The sequence below is a fragment of the Vidua chalybeata genome, chromosome 1 (genome assembly GCF_026979565.1).
Source record: "Vidua chalybeata isolate OUT-0048 chromosome 1, bVidCha1 merged haplotype, whole genome shotgun sequence".
Classification (NCBI taxonomy): Eukaryota; Metazoa; Chordata; class Aves; order Passeriformes; family Viduidae; genus Vidua; species Vidua chalybeata.
This window is the reverse complement of record NC_071530.1, coordinates 150,241,458-150,267,862: the sequence shown is the minus strand read 5'-3', so window position 1 is coordinate 150,267,862 and position 26,405 is coordinate 150,241,458. Positions and strand designations below refer to the sequence as shown.

The following is a 26,405-nucleotide window of genomic DNA, read 5'->3' as shown; positions in this document are numbered from 1 at the left end:
GTGACTGATTCTTTTCGGTTACCATTGGCACCCCCTTTATTTATTTGGTGTTTTCTTTTCCTTTCCTGGTGTCTCCCACCAGGACAATTTCCCATGTTCACAGACAGAGCCTACTACAGGATTTATTTCTGACAGATCTGCTAACCAGCCTTCTTTTTTTCCCACTACAGCAAGAAAGGCTTCAGCTGGACAGGCTGAAGAACCAGCTGTCAGATGCCATCCAGAGATACGGAGCTGTGCAGAAAGTGAGTGTCCCTCCTGCTTTCACTGTCCCATCTGGGAATCTGGGAATGTGTTAAGTGTAATTCCCTGGAGCATGGATCATCTCCACAGGGCTGCTAATGAATGGTTTCCTCCCTCTTTTCTTTCTTTATCAGTCAAGAAATCATAGTGTCCTAGAATTAAGGATGGAAAAAAAACTTTTAAGATCATCAAATCCATCCATCAACCCAGCAGCACCTGAACCATGTCCTTAAGGACCATATCCACACTTGCAGAGATGATGTCCCCACCACTTCCCTGGGCAGCCTGTTCCAGTGCTTGACAAGCTTTTCTCTGCAGAAATGTTCCCAAATATCCAATCTAAACCTCCCCTGGGGCATCTTGAGGCCATTTCCTTTTGTCCTGTCTCTTGTTCCCTGGGAATGGACATTGATCCTCACCTGGTTACACCCTCCTGTCAGGGAGTTGTAGAGACTGAGGTCTCCCTTGAGCCTCCTTTTCTCCAGGCTGAGCCCCCCCAGCTCCCTCAGCTGCTCCTCATCAGATCTGTGCCCCAGCCCCTTCCCCAGCTCTGTTCTCTCCTCTGGACACACTCCAGCTCCTCAGCGCCCTTCTCGTTGTGAGTGGCCCAAAACTGACCCAAGAATTTGAGGTGTGGCCTCCCCAGTGCTGAGTGCAGGGGGAAGTATTTCCCCTGGCTTTGCCATGACATAATTTTGGTGTGTCTCCACTCTCAGGGGAGAGGGGATTGCACAGCTCCCCTTTTCTGCTTGCAGAGAATGTGCAGGCAGCACAGATAATTCAAAGATTACCCTACCTTCTGGCTCTGCTTTGCTGTTTGGCTGTGCCAGAAAGTTTCCAGGAACATCTTGTGGTTGGGATCTGTTGGAATGTTATGGAACATTCTTCCAACAGGGATCTGTCACCAAGATCAAGCTGTTTAATAAAACAAACAAAGCCTGAACTCCAGTTCCTTCCTTTGCTTCTTGCTCACCCTCTTTACCCTGGGGAGGCTCTGCTGATGAGCAGATTTGCTTTGTTTTTTAAACACTGTAGTAATGACTTAAATTTAGCATCTCCAAACTGCCTCCCTCCCTGGCAGTGCAAGTTAGGAGATATATCTGGATTAATGAAAATACAACCTGGACAAACTCTGGTGGCTTTGGTATATCACTTTAATGAGTCTGACGCATGCCTGCAACAATGGGAAGGATATATTGTAATTATAGAGGTGTAATGAAATTTGGCTGGCAACATGCACTTAATAATGTGTCTCTATTAGAAACACTCTGGACTGATTGATTGCCCAGCACTTGCTGCCTGTGCCTTAAAAATTAAATAAATAAATAGAGGTACATAAAATAGCAGTTCAACAGCATGTCTGTTGTGTAATAGAATTGCATCATCTCTAGTGCTGTCTCTTATTTTTAATTATTTACCTGTCCTATTCAAGAAACTGAGTGTGGGGTCTTTAAATAAAATTATTGGATGTGTTAAATGAGAAGTTGGCATTATTTGGGTAAAGAGCTCATCCCCCATACACACACACACACATTTTTTTCATGCTTTTTCTCCCCTAATGTTCATTAATACAGTCCATCTGAACTATATAGGATTGGATTTCTTTTATTTTAAAAACTGTCATCAATTCAGAAGTGCCAGAATTAACCACTGCAGTTTGTGAACGCCTGGCTGCGTCAGGAAAACAATCTGAGTGATAAATTGCTACTTATCCACGTCCTGGCTGTCATTCCCTAAATGCCTGTTTCAGTTTTGATAACCTTGTCATTCTGAAAGCTTTGAAGACTTTTGATGCCTGCAAGACTGAAGTTTTCAATGCTTTTATACTCCCTTGTTTTTTCTAAAGAGTAAGAGCTTTCTCTGTGTCTTTTTCTTTAGAAAGTAGAAGAAAATAGCTTCATATGACTCCTTCCCTAAATATTTGGACTCTTCTCAGCCATTTTCCCTCTGATTTTTTTTTTCTTTTCCTTTTAACAGAAAATAGCAGAGAAATCCAAATCTTTGCTTCCTACTGGGCAGAGAAGCACCAAACAGGTAAGTGCACGAGTGTCTCTGTGTTTGGAAGTAAGTACAGTGCTAAAAAAAAGCTGTTTTCTGACCCCACTACTGATGCTGAAGAGCTTGGAGCTCCTCCACTGCCTACACTGAAGCCAGTGAGGTGATTTTCCAATAGAGATGTGTGATGTCTTTGGAGGTGGAAGATAACAGGACTCAGGAAAAAAGACTTATGTAAGACCTGTTTAATTATTCTCTGCTTTTCTGTCCTCATGGAGCTGTTTTTCCATTCTGGAGGGGAGTTTAGTCTGCTATGAAATATATAAAAAAGCAGTCCTACACTCACTTTTCCTGGAAGCTGGGCTCATAGGTGTGGTGAAATCACATTCCAAGGACAGTTTCATAGAAGAAATTAAGAAGAATTTTTATCAGACCTGTCCCCAGTTTTAATAAGGTTTAGGTATTCTGCTTTCTTTGGCTGCACTGCACTGTGGTTAACCACTATATACATATGCAAATTGAGCCTTTTTCTTCTTTTTTAGCCCATATTAGGAAATTTTTCAATGAATAAATACTATATAGTATAAGAGTATATATATTTATTCTGATTTATGTATACATATTCATATATACTCTGATTCCTCCATATATGATGCACATATTCATTTTCATACGTACATGTATGAATATACATAAAAAATATAATTAGGCAATGTGTGCCAGTGAACATTTGCAAAGTATTAAGACTATAAAGACATCTTTGTGTGAGTGTATATATATATTATACAGGAAAATGTGTAGTCTTTCATAAATAGTAATGCAAAGTACTATAGATTTAATATCTGGATGTGTGTGTTTAAGAAATCTCCACAGATTTCCAAGGGAGTTTTGATGTGAGGAGATCCTTTGGCTGCAATAAGGGTCCAGCAGAGATTAGGTTGTCCTCTCAAATCCTACATACCAAGAAACTTGTAGGCATTTGCAGCTGACACTGTGCCACCAAAACCCAGAACTCTGTGTCTAATTTCAGTGATTATTTCTGATATTTTTGATACTTTTTATCATTTAAGGGGCAGTCAGCAGTTTTTCTGCTTTCCTAATGACTTTTCTCTCCCTACCTTGTGCCACCTTGTTTTCTACAACTTCCTTAATGTATATAAGAAATAGTTGTACTTTGTAACTTTGAATTGATGATTCTGTGTAAAAAAGAGTGGAATGGTGCCACTGAAAACCCCATCATTAGTGCAGATCAATGGACCAAAGTTTTAATATTATCTAAGTTTCAAGCAAGACAGTTTTTCCCTAGACCTTGTTGCTTAGTTGGTGTAGGTGTCAGTGAAATGAAATTAAGGTACCAAAGGGCTGACAAATTCCTTTATCCGGTGAGGGTTCTCACTGCTACCTTTGGAGAGACTGCACAGATGTTACTTTTCAGCTCTGTGTTTATAAAAATTAACAATCTGGTTTTGTCCACCAGCTGGTGATCTGTGTTGAGCAGGGGCATAAATAGCACATCTTTTAACTGTGGTCAAATCCCACATGCATTAAATATTAATTGGGTCATTTTGTGCAAATTAACTGTGATTTGTTTTCACGCCACCTGTATTGCATCACTTCTTGGGCTTTTAACCAATTGTGTTTGACTGCTGTTGGTGAAGTGGGTTGCAGGGAAGGGAACAGCTTTGTTCTTGCCTGGACTACCATGTCTGGCACTACCATGGCCATGGCTGCTCCACAGGATGTGGGACACTGCTGGCCATTAACCAGTGCAAACAGAATGAAAAATGCTAATTACTGCGGATTGGTGGCATTGGGAGCAAGCCTGGATGAAACCAGCTTTTTTGGTGTGTTGAAATTTCTTGATGACTCCGAAAACAACTTTCTTTGGAAGTAAACAGAGTTTTAATATGGGAAAAAATGTAGGATGCCAGACAAAAATTACTCAAATCTTTAAGTGAGTAATTAGTAAGGAGGCTGGAGGAAGAATGGGACAGAGACAACCCCCTTTGCCTTAAACCAGGTAGGAATCCAACCACTGGGAGATTGTAGCAGGATCAGTTTGGTGTGGGTCAGGCAGAATCAGCAGAAATTGGGTTAAACTGGATCAGCTCAGGTTGTTCCTCCTTGTAGCTGTTGCTTGCAGGTGAAGTGGTTTTGGTGGATTATGAAAAAGGAGATTGTGGCATGTCCTGGCTGAGAGGGTTCTGACTCAGAAATAGGCTTGATCACACCCAAGAGCAAATCTTTTTCATGCAGTGACATTTACTTGGGCTGGGGACACACAAGCCTTCATGCAAAAAAGGACGAAAATTAATTCACATCTGCTTCAGCTTCCGTGTACATTTGCAGCTTCACACATCTTCTCTTCTTCCTCCCTCAAGTACAGAAAGGAGAAAAATTAAAGGTATAAAACCTGCTGAAGGCAATGTGGTGCTGTGGTTAGTTTTAACTCATTATTATTATTTTTCCAGCAGCAGATTGGCCAGGACATACAAATTTATGGTTCCCACAGGAACTGTAACCTGACCACTGTGTGAATATATTAAGGCATTAAAGTTAACACCCTATAGAGTAATGCAAAATACTACATATGTTCAGATCTGATTTATGGGCCTTGTGAAGCTGCACAGTGACTTGGTGCAGATCCAGCCTTGATTCAAACACTGCTTTCCTGCAGGGCTTTGTTCTCTTTTATTTATACTTTAATTTATTACAGAAAATGGTAAGAGGTCTGAAGAATACTCGTTTTTCTGGATGCCTCTCCCTATACTTCTCTCCCACTGGTGAGTGGGAAAGGTGAGATGTTGGGTAGCACAAGCCCTAATAATTTCCCTTTAGGGAGTAATTGATTCCCTAGACCCATGTAACAGGTAAAAAATTGCCATGGCAAGCCTTGGGAAAATTAGTTTCCTGCCTGTTGTGGTTTGTTGTAAGTACTCTTTAATTGAGTTTATTTGTTTATAAAGGCAAAATAAAGGCATTGATCCAAAACTCCTTGAAGCCTGAAGTTATATAAATTCTTAATCAAATATATGTTTGTAGGAATGTGTTTGTGTATAGACAAATCAATGGAGTTCTATAGGTGCATATATTGAAAAACACAACTTTTTACTACACTAAATGATGCTTGTTGAACGTGCCTTGTGGCAACAATTAATAAAAAAAAGGAAAAAAGCCCCTTCCCTTGAATCTGCGAAATTAATTTTAAGTCTTCACCTACTGGTGACAAACTGAGACCTCAAAAGGCTCATTAAGGGGAATTTTGAAAGGTAGCTCCAGTTTATGGGAATTGCTGGTGTAGCCTACAGCAGAGATTTGGGGATGTGGTCACCTCTGCTCCTGATTATTTTTGGGGCAGGTGGGTTTCAAATCCCACTTCTCCCCCTGAACAGATGCACCAAGGTGCAAACTCCTCCTCCCAGGCAGAGTCCAGTGTAGGAGTGGGAGTATTTCAGGTGTCCCCTGGAGCCTGGGACAATGTGGTCAGTGGCAGGAGAGGCTGGACAGCTGACCAGATGTGTCCTCTAGGATGAAGTCCATCCCACACTGCAACAACTGGGTATAAATGATAATGTTCTAATAGCACAGAATCGATTATCCGTAGTGCTAAAATAATTAATGGTAGACTGTGGAAAAGCCACAACAGAGCAAATAATGTTTCTGAGCACAGGAGATAAAAAGAATCCCTATTTTTTTTTTTTTTTAATAATTATTGTGCATCCAACATCATCTGCTTCTGATAGAAAGGATCTGTTTTTGTGTCTGTGGTTGAATGAGAACAAGTGATGGGGCTTGGAGCAGCCTGGGGTAGTGGAAGGTGTCCCTGCCCGTGGCAGGGGGTTGGACAAGATGATCTTTAAGGTCCCTTCCAACCCAAACCATTCTGTGATTCTCTGCAATTCTCTCTTCTCCATTAATGGGGAGAAAAGTGGGTTTTTCTCACCCACAGACTTTGTGGGTGGTTCCCCCAAGGGAGAGGAAGGAGGGGAAGCACAGCTCCATGTTAGCTGGGGAATGAGTTTTTATCTAAAACCACATCAAAAATCTGAACAGACTTTTTTTTTTTCTTTGGAGGAAACTTTCCTAGCAATATTTAGAAATTCAAATTACAGTAATTGTCATGGTGTAATGGCATCCCTCTTCATTTCCTGCTGCTCACGGAGAGAGGAAAGGATAATTATTGCTCTGGAACATGGCAGTTGCCAAAAAGATGCCTTTGTTTCTTATTCTATGGGCCTATTTGACCCATCTCTCAAAGGTCAGTAAATTATATTTTTTAGGAGCACAAAGATGGGTAATAAATGTCTATTTGCATATACAAGTTTTGGGTTTTTTTTTATCCCAACTGCATCAGTTTATTCTTTCTTTAAATGGACTTCCTTCCCACAGGAAGCATCATTTCTCCCTTTCTTCCTGTGTTTATGAAGTTGTTCTTTTTATGTGATTAGAGTAAAATTCTCATTTTGGGGGCAGCAAGATCCAGTCCTTGGCTTTATGGAAGAATAACTTTTTTTGGCAGTAATGTCTGCATAAACTGCATGTATCTATGTGAGTGTGTAACGACTTTGGTTATTTGGGCTTCTATTTTTACCAGGCCCTTGTCATGCTAGGTGTTGTATAAGCACAGCTACGAGACTGTGCCACCCTGAGCTTCTCACAGGCTAAGCCAACACCAACAGCTCATTTTTAACAATAATTAATGGTGAGTTTTTCATGCAGTAGATGCTCCTGATGCATCCTCGTGTTTGAAACCAGCTTCCACATTTGTGAGAGGACGTAATGTGTATTTCCCTGAAATGCAAAATTTAATTTCTCACAATCAAAATGCAGATTTTGCCCCAACAAATGGAGCTTTTTATTTACACATTTGTCTTATTGACTCTACCATCTTATCTCAGAACTCAACCCAGTTCCTAATGTTCCAGTCTGGCTGCTGTATCTCAGGAAATCAAACTTTAGCTTTGGTGATAATTTATCTTGCATGTGTGGTAGTAATTGCTGTGTCTTCTCAAGGTCATTTTAGATGCAGCTACTTCTGTAAAAAGTGTTATTTCAATAATGTCAACTTTGTTTTAAATGACTGTGCATCCTTTAAAAGCCATATTGTAATCAACCCACTCCCCTGTTCCTAGGGTTGTCAATATGGAGCATTTAAATCATACAGTTATTTTTTTCTTGACTTTACTCAAGTGTAGGCTTTTGTTTGGTTTTAAAGGGTTTGGTTTTTTTAAGGCAGTCATTAAAGCAATTTTCTTAAGAAAATTTAAATATTTTCTTTTCTTTTTCTGCCTCTTTGGGGGTAGAGAAATAGATTTTCATAAAGGGATTTAATAAGTGGATGGAAATAGATTCACACATAATCTTTTAATTTGTTCCCTGTATTTTCAAGGGAGGTGGAATCTATTCTGAATGTCCCAAAGTATTCTTGCTCTGCTTCCAGTGTGTCTGGGAAGGGAAGGTCTTTTCTTCTCAGCATGCCCACAGTCTTGAAAAAAAATCCCAGTGGGCTTTATAGGCACAGAACTTCCCTAGGTAACCATTAAACTCCTCTTTTGTCAGGGAGGCAGCATTTTTCAGCTGTAAAACTTAAAATGAAGAATCCTTCACCAGAGCCCTTGGGAAAACACCTGGGTCCTGGATGCTGCTGGTGTCAGGTTTTATGGGACACCAGGAATGCTCTGGGCTTCAGTAAAAACATGTAAGAACCACTCCAAATGCTACTGAAGTTTTAATTGAAAAAATTGTCAAAAGCTGGAGGTAGGAGCTTCCAGTAGCATTCCAATCTCCTTATCTTACAAGAGAAGAAAAGTAAGAAAAGACCAAACCTTAAAAAAAAAAAGGAATGTCTATCATCAGGTTTGGGGGGGAGATTGCCATTTCCTAAATTGCCCAAGCAACTTGAACATTGTGGATTTTCCTTGTCAAGCCTCTACAAAGTGACTTTCAAGGGATCACTTTGCCTGTGTCTGCTGATAGAACCAGAAACTGCATCTGCCTCTATCAGCACCCAGAGAAATAACTGCATTTTCACTAGCTGGGGTTTGGTTAGTTAAAGGGTTTTTTTTCAGTTTGTTTGTTTCCTTGTATGTTTTTCTTCTTTTTTATTTTTTATTTTTAATTTTCCCTTTTGTTTGAGGCAGAAAAGACAAGGTTTCTGTGTAGGCAGAGGATGAAGGCGAGGGAAGGGGTTCTTTTGTACGAAGCCTCCTCCAGAGCAGCTCCGCTGGCTCCTCTACCCCAGCTCTGAGTCACTGCTGGAGCCACAAACCAAAGGCTTGTTTTGCCTGGACTGTGCCAGCCTCGCCCCCAGCCCTGCAAACACTTGCTTTTATGCTCCCAAACCCTGGGAGACACTTTGTTGTCACCCCACACTGGCACAAACCCTGCTGGGAGGGCTCTGCTGGGGGAACGGCGACACCGGGGTCGCGTGGAGGCGTTTGGGGCCACGCGATGAAACACGGCCATGAGCCAGCCTTGCTGAAGGGAGAGAGCACTTTGACAGGGAAAAATCCATATTGTGCCCAGAGGCTGGGACACATCACTCAGCTGGTGCCCACGGTATTGTTCTTACAGCCAGAGACAGCTCTGCAATATATTCTTTCCCCACTGCTCTTGTGGTGGCTGCCTGGGTGGTTGCTGTGCTTGTGTGTCATGGCATCACAGAATGGTTGGGACTGGAGGAAACATTAAAAATCATCTGTTTAAAACCCCCTGCCATGGGCAGGGACACCTTCCACTATCCCAGGTTGCTCCAAGCCCCATCCACGCTGGTCTGGAACGTTTCCAGGGATGGGGCAGCCACAGCTTCTCTGGGCAACCTGTGCCAGTGCCTCACCACCCTCCCAGGGAGGAATTTCTTCCAAATATCCAATGTAAATCTACCCTCCCTCAGCTTAAAGACATTCCTCCATGCCTTATCACTCCATACCCTTGCAAAAATATCCCTCTCCAGCCTTTCTACCCCCTTAAGTACTGTCAGCCCCTAAATTTAAAGAATGCTGCAAATGCACATCTCCTGCCACATCAGGTTCATTCAAAAAAAAAGCATTTCTCACCTATTATATGAGATCCTGACGTGGTCTCAATGAATTCTGAATCCTCTTTCCTCCTAAGCATTGATTTTTACCCAGTGAGTGTGGGCAGTTCATGGTTGCATTCAGCACTGCTGGCACAAATTTGTATATCTATAAATATATATGTGTACTGATATATACCTACATCAAAATAAATAAATACAAAAAAATAAATTAAATATAAAATTATATTATAAAATTAAATATAACTATAAATACAGCAGCAGTTGGATGGACACTCACCTTGCTCAGAGAGCTTTGTCCTTGCATGCAGCTTTTCTGGGCACTGAGGGTCACCTCTGGCAGCTCTGTCAGATCTGTGTGACAGCAGCTGAAGAGGAGAGCAAACACAGGCCAAGATCCCAGAGCTGATGAAACGTAGGCTGGGTCTGCAGGACATGTGTGGCCACAATGGCAGTACTATAATTACTAAAAAATGAATTAAAAGCTTGAATTTTGTTCACTTTATGAGCTTGACGCCCCTGTATATGACTTTTTTTTTTTCTTTTTCAGAAGCATAAGTATATAATGAGTGTTTCTGCCCAGTGGAAGTGGTTTCTGCTGGGGTGAGGGGGCTGCTCATACAACCCCATCCACCTGCCTTCCTTCAACCCCACCTTCCCTAAGGTGCACTGCAAGAGTCTAAATTGACTTTTGCCCTGGCAAAGATCACATGCAGCAATTGGAGTAACAAATGTGAAATCTTACTGAGTGTGTCACCTTGCTCCAAAGTGAATGCAGTGTTATTTAATACATTTAACACCCCCCCCCCATGGAGATGAATTATTGAAAGGAAGGAAATTGTGTTCTTCTAAACCCACTTGGATGGCTGCATTTATCACATGATTAAATGGGGAGAGCAATGGTATTTTCCCACTAAAAAATGTCTTTGGAAATATATTAACCCCTGCTGCACCAGGGTGAATACAAAAATGATATTTATTGACCTTTCTAGGGCACATCTTATTTGTTTTCAAGGTCTAAATAAACAAAGTTATATCCACCATAAAACCTGATAATATTAAACCCCTTTCACTCCTGCGTAGAAAGCAGTGGTGTTACCTCCCCTATACTTCATCTCACCTATGAAATTGTAGGATTTGAGTTGGAAGGGACCTTAAAAAGCATCTTGTTCCAACCTCTTACCATGAACAGGGACACCTTCCACTAGACCAGGTTGCTCAGACTCTTTGAATTGGTCACAATTATTTCTGGTTTATGAAAGCACAAGGAAACGCAGAATCACACTTACAATTCTGATTCTTTATTCTGTTCCTTAGCTAAAAACTGTAACCCAAATTTGTGTTGTTTTTGCCAAGCTAAACTTCCACTGATATATGTACTGGTTTGTTACAGAGTTTCATCCTCACTTTTAATGATAATCCAGGATGCTGAAATTCCTTTGGAGTTAAGTCATAAAGCTGGACATATTTCAGTGAGGTAATTTATATATAGTGTCATTATAAAACACAACAGGTTCTGTAGGATAAGGCATGTGGTGCAGATAACATTTCAAGTAGTTATTTCTGAGCTGATAGCAACAGCCTGTGTGATAAATAAAATAAATGTGTTCACCTAAACACAGATGGAGGTTCTCCACTGCAATCTCACAAACTTGTTGATTTGAGAAGGTGCCTCTGAAGCAAACAAGTCCCTTAAGTTTAAGAGACTTTTTCACCCAATTGTCCCAAATGTGAAACAAGGTGATGGTTCAGAGCCATGAGCAAACCCTGATGAAAATTCCCTGGATATGCTTTTGTAGATAAGAATGGCAAGGTGTTGGACTTGATGGTCCTCAGGGCTCCTCTCTAATTTGAGTTATTCTGTGGTTTCTATGAATGAAAAAACTGAGCCATGAGTGCTGCTCATCGTTGCCACTGTTGGCAGCAAATCCAAGTTGTGTGGTTGGTACCTACTGAGCATCACCCTTGTCCCAGCTCATCTCTGTAAGCTCTTAATTAATCCTGGGGGAAGTGATGCAGCCATGCCACCACAGATCTTCTCCTCCTGTTGGTGCTCAAATGGGCAGTTGGTCACTTCAGAGGTGACAGGACTGCATCTCACTGTGTCCCCTGCAGTAAAACACAGTAAAGCTTTGCAGTCTCCCCTTCATTAATCTGCTTTAATTAAAGCTGTGCTACCACGTGGGATGAGCATTCCATTACTCCAGTGGATTAATTAGGTTTGGTGCAAGAGGACTTTTTCCCTGCTCCCTAAACCAGTTAGGTCTTACTGTCTTCTCCAGATGCTGGAAGGGAGCTGGGAATGGTAGAGCAAGGAAGGTTCTTCCTCATGGGAAATTGAAGTTGATCTTCTGCTCCTTTTTGTTTGCAACTTCCCAAAGCCAAACTCACAGACAAGAGGTTCCCGAGGTCTTCCTTGGCACAGAGACTGCCATGGAGAAACCTTCAGTGGCTGTATGGAGAAACTGGACGAAACCAGAAATGTTTCTTTCCATGAACCCAGTTTTCCATGGGGCAAAGCCAGAGATCCTGTTTGCAATCCATGCAAAGCCTGGATTTTTTGTGATCTGTGGTTTGCACACCTCGCTTAGATGAAATGAAAAGCTTCAGTGTTTTATTTTCTACCTTCACTGAGCCTGTAAAATCCTGAATGTAATAAAAATATTGAGGTGGTTCCTAGAACCTTAACTCAATATTACACTTGACACAATTGAATCTCTTGATCTGCAACGTTTCTTGCTTTAAGAAGGATTTTCCCTTCCCCTTCTCCTTTCTGTTTTGGGTTTCATTCACATGAAGAGCTCAGCAGTGATGTGCTGAGAAACACAGATGATTGCCCAAAAAAAACCCCCAAAACCACCCAGCAAACAAAAATGTAAAAAATCAAAGCATCTTCTTGCAATCACAGCTGATTTCTGGTGAGTGAGGAAGGTGTTTTCTCCTTTCCTGTGCCCAGCAGTTTGTAACTGGTTAGATGATTTAAGGAAAGAGAATGGGAATGTGGCTTTTATGTGCAGCAGGACATAGTGACCTCTTCTGGAAGCTGAGCTCTTGGAAACTTGATGGCCCTGCGCTGGGAGCTCCTAAGATGACCCCTATATTTAAACATGATTAAAAACACCACTGAAGAGTCAGGCATAAGGAAAAAAAAAAAAAAAAAAAACACCTTTTCCAGTAGCTGCTGGGAGTGGGGTGAGGGAAGCTGAGGATGCTGCACGCTTTGGAGTGCCATCTGCTGGCACAGGACTGGTCGGATGCAGGAGCTGGGTTTTACACTGCTCAGATGAAAACGGTGTCAGGGAAGCCCTGATGAATCACTGAGATGAGAATAAACTCTGTAAAGACTTGGGGTGAAACAGGATGTTTTGTGTGCGCCTGTTAAAGACAGAATCCCTTGCTCAGTTGTGGAAATCTGCTCCATGTCTCCTCTCTGTACTAAGGAGAACAAACATATTAAATTGAATTTAAATAAGTATAATATTAATGATTTTATGTATAAATATATGAGTTCTGAGGTTCCTAGGGAAGAGGAATTTGAGCTTTAGGTCACATCTGCAGGGAGTTTGGCAGTTTTTAGTCTCAGCTTGTCTGGTTCTCATGTTTAGTAAAATCCACAGGGCTCCGCAGGTCCTCTCCCAACCCAGTTCATGTAATTTTGGAACTCAAAGGTGAGCACAGGTCTTGCTCATCAGCACATCTGCCTTAGGCACAGTAGGGTCTGGAAGGCCATCTGATAAATGGCAGAGGGTGACACACTTCTGGTGTAGCAAGGGGTAGTGTTAATTTGCTGTTTTGGAGTTTAAAAGGTTCAAAATTATTTAAATTAACAAGAAACCTCAGCTCATGGGTGTGAGAGCAGGTAAAGGTGATAGCAAATGGTGGTGATCCGTTGGACAGCTGCCTGCCTGGTCAGAGCTGCCAGACAGTCCCAGCCTGGAAAAAGTGGGGTATGAGAGAAATTTGCACAAAAGTAAAGGGGAGAAAGGTTTTTTTCTTTATACAGAACCATATTTTTTGTTTAAATATTTTGGCAACTGCCTTTTTTTTTTTTTTAAACATGTTTTTATATGTTTTGACCCCAAAGGGACTCATTTTACAGAGATGCATTCTTCACATGTGGGATGTCATTTGTTTTCTTGTCCTACACCAATCCTGTTTGTTTTGAGGTGCATTTCATTTTGAGCTTGATGACATCCAATGTTATAAAATGTTTTTCTTCTCCTTACACTGCTTGTTGCTTCCAAGCCTGCGGGCACTGACCCATTGTAGACTTGAGTTCATACAAAATCCCTTTAATCATCCTTTTGCCTTCTTGACTCTCCCCTTGTGCCCTCTTCAGTCTCAGAGCTCACCAGTGCTGCTTTTTCCTCTCCTAAGCTGTGAGGAGCTGGAAAACATTGCAAATTATTAACTGACCACCAAAACAAAGTTTTTTTAAAGCGTGGTATGGAGCTGTGAGGGCTATTTTTGGAACTGCTTTATTTGGAATTTCTTCTTTGTTTACAAACTGGTGATTGTATATAAGACTCAAAATAGGAGGTGAGTTGGGAAACCTTCCAATGCTGAATTTTAGTAGATGCCCCTGCAGATCACAAACATTTTGCAAACTGAGGTGTTTCTGTCTACAGGGGGAAGAACCCGTCCCCATTTGTGGCATGTTGCCCCTGGCTGGATACCAGTGGCCACCAAAGCTGCTCTGTCACCCCCTCAGCTGATCAGGGGAGACAAAATGTAGTGAAAGGCTCGTGGGTCAAGATAAAGACAAGGAGAAATCACTCACCAGTTACTGTCAGAGGCAAAACAGGCTAGATGTGGAGAAATTAGTTTAATTTCTTACCAATTAAATCAGAGTAGAATAATGAGAAATAAAACTGAATCTTAAAACATCTCTCCCGTACCCCTCCCATCTTCCCAGGAAAACTCACTCATGAATTCTCTACCTCCTCCCCACCAGCATCATGGGGAGAAGGGGATGGGAAATAAGACCATCACAAGTTCATCACAAGTTGCCTCTGCTGCTTTTTCCTCCTCACCCTCCTCCAGCGAGGGGCCCTTCCACGGGGTCTCAAGTCACACCAGTAAAACTGCTCCAGCACAAGCTCATCTCTCCACAATTCCATGGGTCCTGCCAGGGTTCTCTGCTTTCCTCTGTCCTGGGGTTTTTGTTCTGTTTCTTTTGTTCTGGTTTTTTGTTTTCTTGTTTTTGGTTTTTTTTTTTTTGTTTAGTTTTTTGTTTGTTTTTTGTTTGTTTGTTTGTTTTTTTTTTTGTTTTTGTTTTGTTTTGTTTTGTTTCGTTTGTTTGTTTTTTTCATGATTCTCAGAAGGAAATGGAAATTGGTGGGTCTGGATGCGTTCATAAGGAGGAATAGGCTGAGTAGCTGCCAAGTGCAAGGACTTCTTACATGCAAAGAGTCTGCAGAATTGATGTGTTTCCTGGGTTTGTTTGTCCACTGTTTATCATGGAATATTGGGTATGGCACTGGGAGTAGACCTGGCAAGTGAAGTCAGACACTTTTGTGTGACCCTTCAGTGAGTTTGAAAGCTCCTGTCTCTGAGCAGAGGAATTGGGCCATGGTCTCTTCACGGTGAGGGGATTTGGGGAACATCCTCTTTCTTTCAGTCGGGTTGTGTTGTCATTTTCCTTGCTTATAGAGCAGGAAAGGTGGAAGGGAGAATGAAAGTATTTTGGTGAGATTCATCACATGCGATTTCCTCTTCAAGAAAGTCATGTAGTCATTGCAGAGCTGACAGGAAGTCATTTTGCAAAAGGAGTGATGTGACGCCTTCCTCTGTTCATTTCCCTGAGTTTCTACTGAAAAGCCAAGGAATTGGTGGGATATTTCATATTTATCCACATCATTACATTTAACACCTCAGAGCTTTCCTTTTGATATCCTCTGTTAATTCCCAGCATCACAGCAGGAAACAAATCAATCTCCTCATTCTCTGCTGCAAATATTTGGTGACGAGGTTACTGATAAGCTCTAAATTAGTTTTCATAGTTTCAGATTGCAAAGTTGTAGATGTTATAGCCTTACATACCATGGCAACTGGTTCCTCTTGGCAGGTTGCTCCACTGCCTATGATAAAGATGACTTTGGCTTCATTTCAGGACCAGTGATGTGAGAAGACTGCTTATCTGCAAAATCTTTTCCATCAAGAAAATTCCTTGTGCTATGATTCACTCATACCATATGTGGAGGAATTAAATGCTGGGTGAGACGCATGAAGGAAACCCCACAGGAGGAGAAATGATTTGACAGCTGATCCATAGAGCTCTTTCAGCCACCTCTAAAGAAAATGCTGTGATGCCAGTATGAGTTTCATTACACATCTGGGCTTGACTCATCCACTAGAGTGAAAGAAGAAAGAAACTTACAGTGAAGAAGAAATAATTAAAGTTCATTATTGAGTGTATATGAGATAGCATTATTAAAGTATCTCCCTCACATTTATTTATAACCCTTCTTCCTGACAGAGCCTGACATGTTTCGCAAACACCACTGAATGATTATATATTCTTTGCCCAAAATCTGAGGATGTTACTCTGCATTCTATTCATCACTTGCTCAGTCAAAATTTATGTTCCTGCACAATCTGTACATTTTCTGAGATCTCTTTGTGTGGGTACATTACTCATGAGACCTACCAGGCATATTTAAAATAAGTTGGGGTTGAAGGGCTCAAATTTCTTTCAGAGAAAGCCAAGTTCTTCTGAGGAGTGTTGGACTGGGCACTGTCACTGCATGACAGGGTGAGACTGGAGGAGAAGAATATGTCCATCCTCACAATCCACACATTTTGGTTGGCAGGATGGAATTGCCAATGATGATACTTATCCAGGACAACTGAGCTATCATAGCTCCTCTTGGAAAAATACCTGTGACTTCAGGATGTGTGCAATGCTCAGAACCTTTTGTAAAACTCAGCCAAGTGTAGTTTCTTTTTTTTTTTTTTTTTTTTGACCATGGCAGTGATTGTTCTTCTGTACTCAGCACTGGTGAGGCCACACCTCAAGTGCTGTGATCCAGTTCTGGGTCCCTCAGGTCAAGAGGGGTTGAGCATGTCCAGGGAAGGTCAACAGAGCTGGGGAAAGGTTTAAAGAGTCAGTCCTTGAGGAGAGGCTGAGGGAACTGGGGGTGTTTAGCCTGGAGAAAAGGATGCCCAGGAGGGACCTTTTTGCTCCCTACAATTCCCTGGCAGGAGGTTGTAGCCAGGTGGGGGTTGCTCTCTTTTCCCAGGGAGCAAGGGACAGGATGAGAGGAAATGGCCTCAAGCTGCGCCAAGGGAGGCTCAGGTTGGACATCAGGAAGAATTTCTTCATGGAAAGGGTGGTTAAGCATGGAAAGGGGCTGCACAGGGTGTAGTCACCATCCCTGAGGGTGTTCCAGGAGTGACTGAACACGGCACTCGGTGCTCTGGTCTGGTTGACAAGCTGGTGATTGTACCAGAGTTGGACTCCATGATCTTGGAGGTCTTTTCCAACCTCAGTGATTCTGTGATTCTCACAAAACTAAAGCCTAATCAGCGTCCTTGGGAGGCTTGGCCAGGACACACCTCAAGGGCTTGTGTCTCCTCTGTGTTTCCCACCAGTCTCACCCCCTTCCGTTTGCCAAATGAGACCTGAAAATAGATCAGAGGAGTATGGATTAGCTGTGTGGCTGTGGTGTATTAGCACAGCTGTGTTTGAGCTGAGCAGCAGCAGGGGTAAAAGCACAGGCAGTGGATGCAAATAAAAGGACTCCAGCAGAAAGGTAATGTAAGCTCATCAGGGACTTTAAAATGCTGAGCCAGATCGATGCTCCTTTGCTGATGGAAAGTGTCACCTCCCTCAGCAGGTAGTGTCAGTGGTTCAGGGAGAGCTTCCCATGGAGAAAGCTGGTGTTCAGCCTCATGATTATGATAAAATATGCAGGGATATTGTGGACTCAGTCACCTTCCTCAATTTGGTGTGGAAAATATATGTCCAACACTACCTGTGCCAACAGTTTCTTCACTCAGTCTGATCTCAGATAAATACAGAGTTTAGTATTTATCTGAAAAAGCAGTTTTTTCCAAGTCTGCTTTTTTTTTTTTTACCCATTTTTGTCTTTATTATTAGAAGCACCCTGTGACAAAAAAGATTATTTTCCAGAATGTAGGCAGAATGGTGGTTTATCTTCAGAAATTAGGACAAATATTTCTTCAAGAGAAGAGAGATAATTCTGTCTAAAAATGAGATTTCCTGCTCCCCAATAGTTGGTCTTTGTATGGTAATGAAGAAGAAACAACAGGAATGTGTAAATTTTTATAGTGGCTAATCTGTTTTTGGAAAGATTTTCTGCCTTTCTTCTCTTCACCCTTCCTGCTGAAATATATCAGCACTAGTGAGGGTTTCAGTCCCTGTGAGACTCCTATCTCAGCTCCTGTCATACCTGACTGGGAGATCTGTGCATTTTGGAGATAACCTGGATCTACCTTTGACTTCCTTTCAATTCACTTCCAAGCTTTCTTTAGTCTTTGTCCCCTTTCCAAGCACCTTTTGTGTTCTTCTTTCACTCTTGCACAGTCCCTGCTCTCATTTTTTTGGTTGTCTCTCTTCCTTTGTCACTTTCTCTTAATTCCCCCCATGTTTTGTCCATGTCATTCCCCTCTGTAAAATTCTTGACAAAACATTTGAGAGTAAGCAGCACTAAAGCCATTTCCTTGTGACGTGTTCCCCTTTTATAGAATATTATATGATCACTTAAATTTCTGCCCATAACCATAGGATTAATATTTAAATTGTGCTTACTGACATAATGATACCCATTGTGAGGCTAACAATATAAATATGCTGGAGGAACAGCTAGGAAAGCAAGATAAGAGAGTCTCAGTGCCCAGGGGACATACACAAGGTGGAGAGTAATAGGGGAACATTATGTATTTTGCTCATCAACAATTTTTCAATGAAAGAGGATTTAAAAACTGCTGCAGTTTTCAGTATATTAAGAGTGTGAGGTGAATTGGGATTAGCTTTTGTAGTGACTCCGTGTTGTAACAAACTACTTGTGACTCCAGCTTAGTTTGTGAAGTTCCTCACCTCCCTGGAGCCTGTGGAAGTCCGAAGTGTCCTCAGCAAATATTGCTCTCTTCTTCTTTGAAAATTTGAAGAGAAACAGGGTTGATCCAGGATTGGGAGTTTGAATGGTTAAAAAAAGGTCTGTTTCTGCCTGATTCCTGCACTGCCCTTTAGAGCTCTCCTTGGAGAGAAGAGTAGTGATCTTCATAACTCAAAAGTACAGTGTCATGCTGGAAAGTAACCATCTGAAATGAAACAAATGTGTTCAGTACAAGTGTCACTGGATAATTAAATATCAAAAGCCAAATAAAGGTAGAAATAACTTTTGAGAAGACATCATGGGAAAATAAAGGATCAAAAAAGACAGTATTGATGGGCAGGAAAATTTTTCTATAACCTTCACTAGGATCAAAATTCTACCCTCATTATGAAATCCCAGGAATTGTAAATCTTTTCTTTATGATATTCTATCTCTTGGTCAGAGTCCTTCCTTGTCACGTGAAAGCTCAGCCTGAAGTTTGGGAGGGAGGAGGGTGGGATCTGTGAGGAAGCCAACTTCTACACAGTGGCTTCAGCACTGCAGTACATCCTTCTTGGTCCATATTGGGCCTCCCTTGATTGATTTAAATTGACCTTCAGGCTTCTTCTTGCTCCTGAGCACTAAATCCTGGAGAAGCAGAGTCCTCCTGTCTGACCCGAGCACATTTCATGGATAATCTCTGTGTCTGTTCTCTAAACTCTGTAGCATCTTCAACAGCCACAGCACTGAGCGTCTGCTTCCTACTCTCTCCCCACCACTGGTTTGTTTCTAATGAAATATTTATTAAGTGAATGATATTTGCAGTCAGAGAAGGAGATAATTCATGCAAGCAATCAGCTCTGGGTTAACTGGAGAATGAAAATGTCTTGGACCGTAGCAAAAACTCATAATCAAAGGGCTCCCCAGCTATCCATCAAACAATCAATTACTGTATCCATTAGTCCCCTTTCACCACACATTAGAACAATTTACTAGACATGCTAATGTCCGGGTCATTGCTCCTTAAGGATGAGCAAACAGCAGGGGCATCTATCAAAGTTTTGATGCAGTGTGATCTCATACAGTGCAAATATAAAGCTTAGATCACTTCATATTCTCGTGGTGTTAAGTCTATTAAAGACCTGGTCTGTGAGGGAGATGCTGGTTGCCTCCTGTTCTCACCAGCTGAGGGAAACTTGTCAAAAGAAGTTGAACTTTTCACATGATTCTGCCTTCTGTGTGACAGATGAATAAACAAACTGCACGTCAGCAAACCAGAGGTGGTTTTGTCATTGCTTTGTCACACTGGCCGGGTAATTGCAAACACGATTTCTACTCTTACATGTGCCATGTGGGGGAAAGCAGGATTTCTCCATGAAAAGAGATTCCAAGAGGCAGCTTCTAGGGCAACACCCCAGTCCTGTCTTGCCTCTCTGTCCTCACCTAGTTCCTGACAAATCTACTGGGAATTCAAACCATGCACACTGAAGGAATTTCTGTTAATTCCTCCACAGTGTAGACTTCTATCTCTGAAGGCAACAAGACTCTTTCTACAGGTAGTTGGGAGAAAGAAACACATCTTAAGGTACCCAGCTGAGCTAAGTATGGTATATTGTTTTCAGTTAAAAAAAAAAAATCTGTGTGGTTTTTGGTCAGGGTTTTTTTAATGTTGTTTTGGATTGTTTGGGGTTTTTTTCCCCATAGTCTCCCATGGCTACACCTGGGCATGTGTAGTGTAAATCTCTACCTCTGAGCCTGACATTCAAGGCTCCCTTTATAGTCTATGGCACAGTCTTGTGTTAAGTAGCTGTCAATCTTTTTAATCTGGAGAACAGGGCTCTTATCTCCATTGACTTTATTGACCGTGTCTCCATTGATTATAGTGGGAGTCTTAATCAGGAGCTCGAGGTCAGTGCCTCCACTGTGGGTATGTAAAGTTGGAGAGCTGGATTTCTGGCAGTTCAATTTGCCTGATCAATTCAAACAAAGATATCCACCGTGCAAACATCTCAAATTGATGTTAAGAGGGATCCCACTTACATGTCAATACCACCAGTACTGAACCACCATCTGCCTAATTTATCCCTCCTTCTCTGAATGACACTTGATATCTGATGGAACAAAGTGGCAGCTCTGTTAACAGGGTAAAGCTCCTTGTCTCTATTGCCAGTTTGGAGAAAAGGCCAAAAAAATGAAGGGCAGAACTTTATTGGATTGAATCTCCCACTGGAGAAACCCACTTCACAGTTTTGAGCAGACAGGGAGCAGAAGGAAATAAATTCCCTGCAAACACCCTTCCTGTATTTCACCCTTTGTCCCTCCAGAATTCATGGGCTCAGTGTCTGCACCCATGTGTGTTAGTAAGGAGCTTCTTGTGCAATGAAAACCTGGGTTATGTGATAAAAATCTCATTTCCATGCACACAAACTTTCAGAGGAACAGCAGAAAACTGTCTCCTTTCCACAGAGAGAATCCTGTTCCAGTGTGGGTTTGCAGACAGAGATCCCTTTCAGGGGGGTGAAATATTATTTTAATTCTGTGTGTCCCAGCCTTTCAGAATCAGTTCATTACGTTTTTATTACTGTAGGAGTGGAAAATGATCAGATTTGAGTCCTTTGGGACTGGGTCAAATAGTTAGGAAAATTATCAAGAGGTAACAAGTCAACCAATCAAAGCCCCATGCAGCATTTTTGATAGTGTACTTTAACACGTGACAAAATTTCTCCTGTGTTTGGGTGGAAGTTTCCAACAGAAATATACTTTTATGGCACAAGCAATGAAATCTCGGAGTTTATGGCTTGGGAAGGGCTTTGGTATGTACAGAGAGAACAAAAAAGAACATGAACAGGGCAAGTAAAATAACATGAGGTATGTAATCTATAAGCATCAGATGAGAAAATGAAGGAGCTAAATTAAATAGTCTTGAAGAAAGTATCAATAGAGACATGATTATATGTCTATAAATATTTTCAAGGTGAAAATACAAAAGACCAGGTGAATTACTCACAGAGTTAAATGATAGAAGCCAGGATAGCCTGATGGTAGGAAAGAAACATGTAGGTTAAGTGCTAAACCTAATAAAGAACATTTGTGTGGATGGTTAAACCCCCATCAGTTTGCAAAGTCAATAGCACAGTTAAAACAGAAGTAAAATAAATAATAATGATAGTGCCATAAAAATATGTGGTAGAAATTATCTGAATGTTTATCTGTGGCCTCTCCTGCCTCTGACACAGTTAAGACATTGTCCTGAGATTAACTGGAAAAATGGGCAGATTATGGACAATTTTGTTACATGTCACGTTCCAGAGGCACTGAGCTGAAAACCTTTCACAATTTTTTTTTTTTATCTTAATCCTTTTGCTGAATGCTTTATTTTGGAAACAGTTTAGGCAGCTTTTCAATCCTCATGAAAGCCTGTATGCTAATGGGGTGGTGTGGGACTGAATGAGGAAAGGTTAACATCTCTGTGAGTGTATATCACATAGACAGAACAGAACACCTGAGGATAATAAAGCTGCTCTGCATCGCTTCCCTTCCTGAAACTTCCTATTTCTTGTCACCATTTGGAAGGTTAAATTCACTTCATCCTGCCCTGTAAAGAACTCAAACAGGATAAATTAGCAAACTGCCAAATTCTCCCTATTTCATTCTCCCTGGACAAACTCAGAGTAAGATTTTGTTCCCTTTAGCAATGTTTACACTTCTTATTTTCATTATTTCCCTTTGCAGGCACTTTGGTTTCAAATACACCTCTGTGTCCTAATTTCCCTAATAGTGTTAGTTTCTCTTCCCTGAGACATTGCCTAGACCTGTAATAACTCTATCGCTATTCTTGAGGAAGAATATAATTTTCTTTCTGCTGTTCTTGTGTTTTTCTCTAAACCAGTAAATGTTCTGACTTGATTTGACTTGAAATTCAAGTTGTCACTCTTCATTTTTCTGGAGATTGAAGCTCACATCCTCTGAATAAGGCTGTCTGTCCTCTTGCCCACGTCAGTCCTTGCTGTCAGAGCACACAGAAGTCAGGGCAAGCATTTCCTTCCCTTCAGTTAAACTTGTATTTTAAGGTTGTTTTACAGGTCGTGACATTAGACAGAGTTGGGTGGGAATTATCACGGGCCAGGAGAAAGAACCATCAACCCCTCCTGTATGGACAGGTGGGCACTGGGAAAGTTCTACTGATGTTCTGGGGCTTTAGTGGGAGCACTTAAGAGGGACAGAAGCCATTTCACCAATTTAATTGAAAATGTGATCTCTGTTTCTCTGAATGTATCTAGTTAGGAACAAATGCTACAGAACCTTTTAATTGTAAAAGTTTTTGTCTAACTGGGCTCTGCTGTGCAGTGCTCTTCCATAATTGTACACTTAAAAAGACAACACTGTAACCAAATGCAAATTTCCAAGTGTCTTTATTTCATCCCAGTATTGCCACTTGGATGATCATGTCCCTTGAGCTGATGCTTGGAGGAAAAGGGAAAAAAAAAAGAAAAAGATTGGTTTGAAGCATGGGGAGATTATAACATGAAATCAGTTCTGTGTCCCTCCAACATGAGAAGGTCATGGATCATTTGCAGTGAGTCCCAAGGAGGCCATGAAGATGTTCAGGAAGCTGGAGCACCTTTGCTGTGGGAGAGCCAGGCTGGGAGAGCTGGGGGTATCCAGCCTGGAGAAAAGAAGGATCCAGGGAGACCTTAGATCCCCTTCCACTTCCTAAAGAGACTCCAAAAGAGCTGGAGAGAGACTTTGGACAAGGACCTGAAGTGCCAGGAAATGGGCAAATTGAAGTAGGGGAGATTTAGATTGGATATTAGAAAGAAATTATTTAGTATGAGGCTGGTGAGGCCCTGGCACAGGTTGCCTAGAGAAGCTGTGATTGCCCCATCCCTGGAAGTTTTCCAGGCCAGGTGGGACAGAGCTTGGAGCAACCTGTTCTAGTGGAAGATGTCCTTGCCCATGGCAGGGGTTGAAGTGAAATTATCTTTAAGGTCCCTTTCAACCCAAACCTTACTCCGGTTCTGTGATTATTGAAAATGAGGCTTTTTTGTGGATGGTGCCAAAAGTTATGGTGGCATGATGAGGTGTTGTCCCATCCTGCTGCTCAAAGCTCAGCTCCTACTTTTCTCTTTCTCTCCCTCAAAGGGGGCACCTGACTCTCACATGGAGGCAGGAATTTTGTCCTGTGTCCCCAGCCCCTTTCCCATCAACTGACCACCCACCCCTCCAAGGCTCTTGCAGATGTGTGGTGACAAGATTCCTCTGATTTTTGTCCTAATTTGGGATCAGGCTTTTGGGCAGTAACAGGAACATCCTGGAAGTACAGGGGCTGTAAAATGGGCTGATATTTTTTTAAAGAGTTGCTAAATGAGAGTGATTCTCAATATCAGGCTCTGGACATTTGCTTGGACACTGAACAGTCCACTGAAACTCTGCCAAAGGCCAGGAACAGAGAGATTAAAAAATTGTTGCCAATGGAGTTTTGTGGGAGTCAAAAATGTTTCTAAAAATAAAACTGGCTGAGCAGTCCAAAAATAAAATGCAAAATACAAAAGCGGTCTATTTTTTTTTTAAAGAAAGGGACGTATTTTTATTTCCAACATCTTTCTGCTTTTCCACTGCTCCAGAGTGGCACTGTGCCTGTGCTAGGGGTTGTCTCTGCTGCAGGAAATCAAGCTGAATTTATTTCTTGACTCTGTGAGAACCCAGGAAAAAAATGACCCCTCACTATTTTAAATTTTTTGGTACTAGATGGGTGTTAATGGATGAGCCAGTGACTCATTCTCCCTCTTGTTTGCCTTTCTAGCAGGAACCTGCTCACCAGCTGTGCAGCACATATGTTGGGAGGCAGAGACAACACGATATTTTCTAGAAAATCTTGATGTGCCTGTGAGCTCTCTCAAGCATGGGCCCTTTTCACAAATGCTGGGGGTTTCAGCTGCTCAGCGAGGGAGCTGCGAGCAGGGGGTCTCTGCCTTGCATCCAGGAACAAAGCAGAGCTCAGCTCTCAGACAGCACTGCCAGCCAAAACGTGGTGCCAGCAGAGATGTGCAGTGACAGAGAATGTAACACAGACAGCTAGAGAAGGGCAGGAACAGCTTGAGGAATGTGCTGTGATGCTATAAAAACACCAGTGAATGCTCTCCTTCCTGACAGCCTCAAAGGAATGTTTATCCACTTGCTCTGTGTGCACGGAGATGCCACCTGAAGGTGGTGGCAGCCCAGGCAGGTGGCTTTGGGAAGGATGGGTGCAGTCAGGCTGAAGTCATTCAGTGAAATGGGTTTGAAAAGCAGAGCATGTGGGGTTACAGAGAGGGGAGATGTGTGTCTCTCATCACTGATGTTGTTTTGTTTCGCTCACATCACTGTGGGAACGTCTATTTGCATGGTTGCAAATCAAGAGGAAAAAAAAAGAAGGGTAAGGACTGGAAATAGGAACAGAACAAGCTGTTTCCTTCAATCAGACAGGGTGAAAGCACGTGGCAAAACGTACCCCTCATGATCAAATGAAGTTTGACCTAGAAGCTGATGATCTCCATGAGCAAAATATGAGTGTCAGCCCCACCGTCTAAGCCTGGTAGGAAGGGCATTCCTCCTGAATTTGGTCTTCACTGTGGGGAGAAAGTGTGCTGTGCTTCTTAAAAGCACATCAGTTATCAGAGAGCTAAACCTCGGGCCCCTGGGTTATTTTCTTTTTCTTCATCTACCACAGACAGGTCATTTAATTCTCCCACCCTGAGTACAGTAAGATCGACTCTGAACTCAAGCAGCCCTGGGTGATGAGGTCAGGATTGCTTAGAATGAATTTGGTGAAGTAATAAAGTCTTGAAGGCAAGCTAAAGAAGAGGAAAACAGTAGGAGGTATGAACTAGGTACTCTGTTACTAAGTCTCTTCCAGTTCCAGGAAACTGAAAAGATTTTCTCAGTCCTCATCACTGAAGAGACCTGAATGAGTAAATTTAAAAATGCTGAAAAGCAAACTAGCAAAATACTTTCTGTTAATACATTTTCCCTAAAATTAGTAATTACTTGCAGATTATGTAGTAGGAAACTGATGGAAAGGGTGGTTTTCTTACTCAATTTCACATTCGTTTCATTCAAAAGTAAACACCTTGATCAACAGTGAAGACAGAAACACATGAAGGATTCAAGTTAATTTAAATAAAAATGCACTTCAGCCCTTCCCTTTATGCTGATTTTCCCATCCTGGTTTTTCTCATGCTACATTGGTGCAGAGTAATCAAATTTGCATAAGTTGAAGAAAATGCTGAATCTATTTCTCTATTTGCCCATGTCAGTGATGTATGCAGGAAGGGTTCAATACATTTCACTTGAAAGTTGTCCTTGTTGTGGTAGTTTCAAATTTGGCCTTTTTTGAGTGAAAAGGAAGTGCAGGCAATGGTTAATTTGTGATTCCTTGTGATGCATTTCTTTCCCAGCTGTTGTGGGAAGCTCCTCTCCTAAAACAACAGAGCTCAGATTACCAAGCACTGCTGTGATCTTCCGTGTGAAAGATAATGCAAAATTGTAATATCACTATTTCTCCCCTCTAAAAGATTTAGAAGTCCCAGGCTGCTTGTTCTGTGCCTGCCTGAGGCCTTTCTACCTGTAATTGCTTTGGGCTTTTGCTTGGCATGGCACAGCTCTAAATTTCATTGAGCCTGCAAGGTTAGTTGTTTTGGAAGGATGGTTTGAGAGAGATCATCTAATCCGATTTATCTGCCAGCCTTAACCTGGCTGTATTTGGGAGATAGTCGGGCCAAACTGGCTGCCCTGTGTCATTTTTGTCCCAGGCAGCTTTGCAGTGCCAACCTGCGATTAAAAATGTGTCAGGCAGAGTAACTCCAGCACTGTGGCCCTCCCTGCACGGTGTTTTATTGATCTCTAATGCAGACACTCCAGCCTCATTATTCTACATGCAATAAAATGTGAATCTCTGAGCCTGGATGCTGCTGAGAATAGGAGATCCTCATAAAGGCTGTTTATGTGTCTATATGTACTATAAAGCAAGAGATAAACATCTCTGCATTTGCATTTGGTTTGAAAGCCAGAGCCAAACGTTACCCAAGGAGAGG

The 26,405-nt window shown here is 41.8% G+C and overlaps 1 protein-coding gene across 16 annotated transcripts in view; it reads left to right on the top strand.

Moving 5' to 3' along the window:
- Positions 1 to 26,405, top strand: part of TSNARE1 (t-SNARE domain containing 1) — a 456,023-nt gene that overhangs the window by 210,439 nt on the left and 219,179 nt on the right. For all 16 annotated transcript variants that reach the window (XR_008430352.1, XM_053939861.1, XM_053939852.1 and 13 more), the window contains 2 exons: positions 171 to 245; positions 2,221 to 2,277. Coding sequence is in view for 15 of the 16 variants with exons in the window: in XM_053939861.1 (XP_053795836.1) it covers positions 171 to 245; positions 2,221 to 2,277 (132 nt within the window). In the remaining variant the exon portion in view is untranslated. The remainder of the gene's footprint in view (positions 1 to 170; positions 246 to 2,220; positions 2,278 to 26,405) is intronic.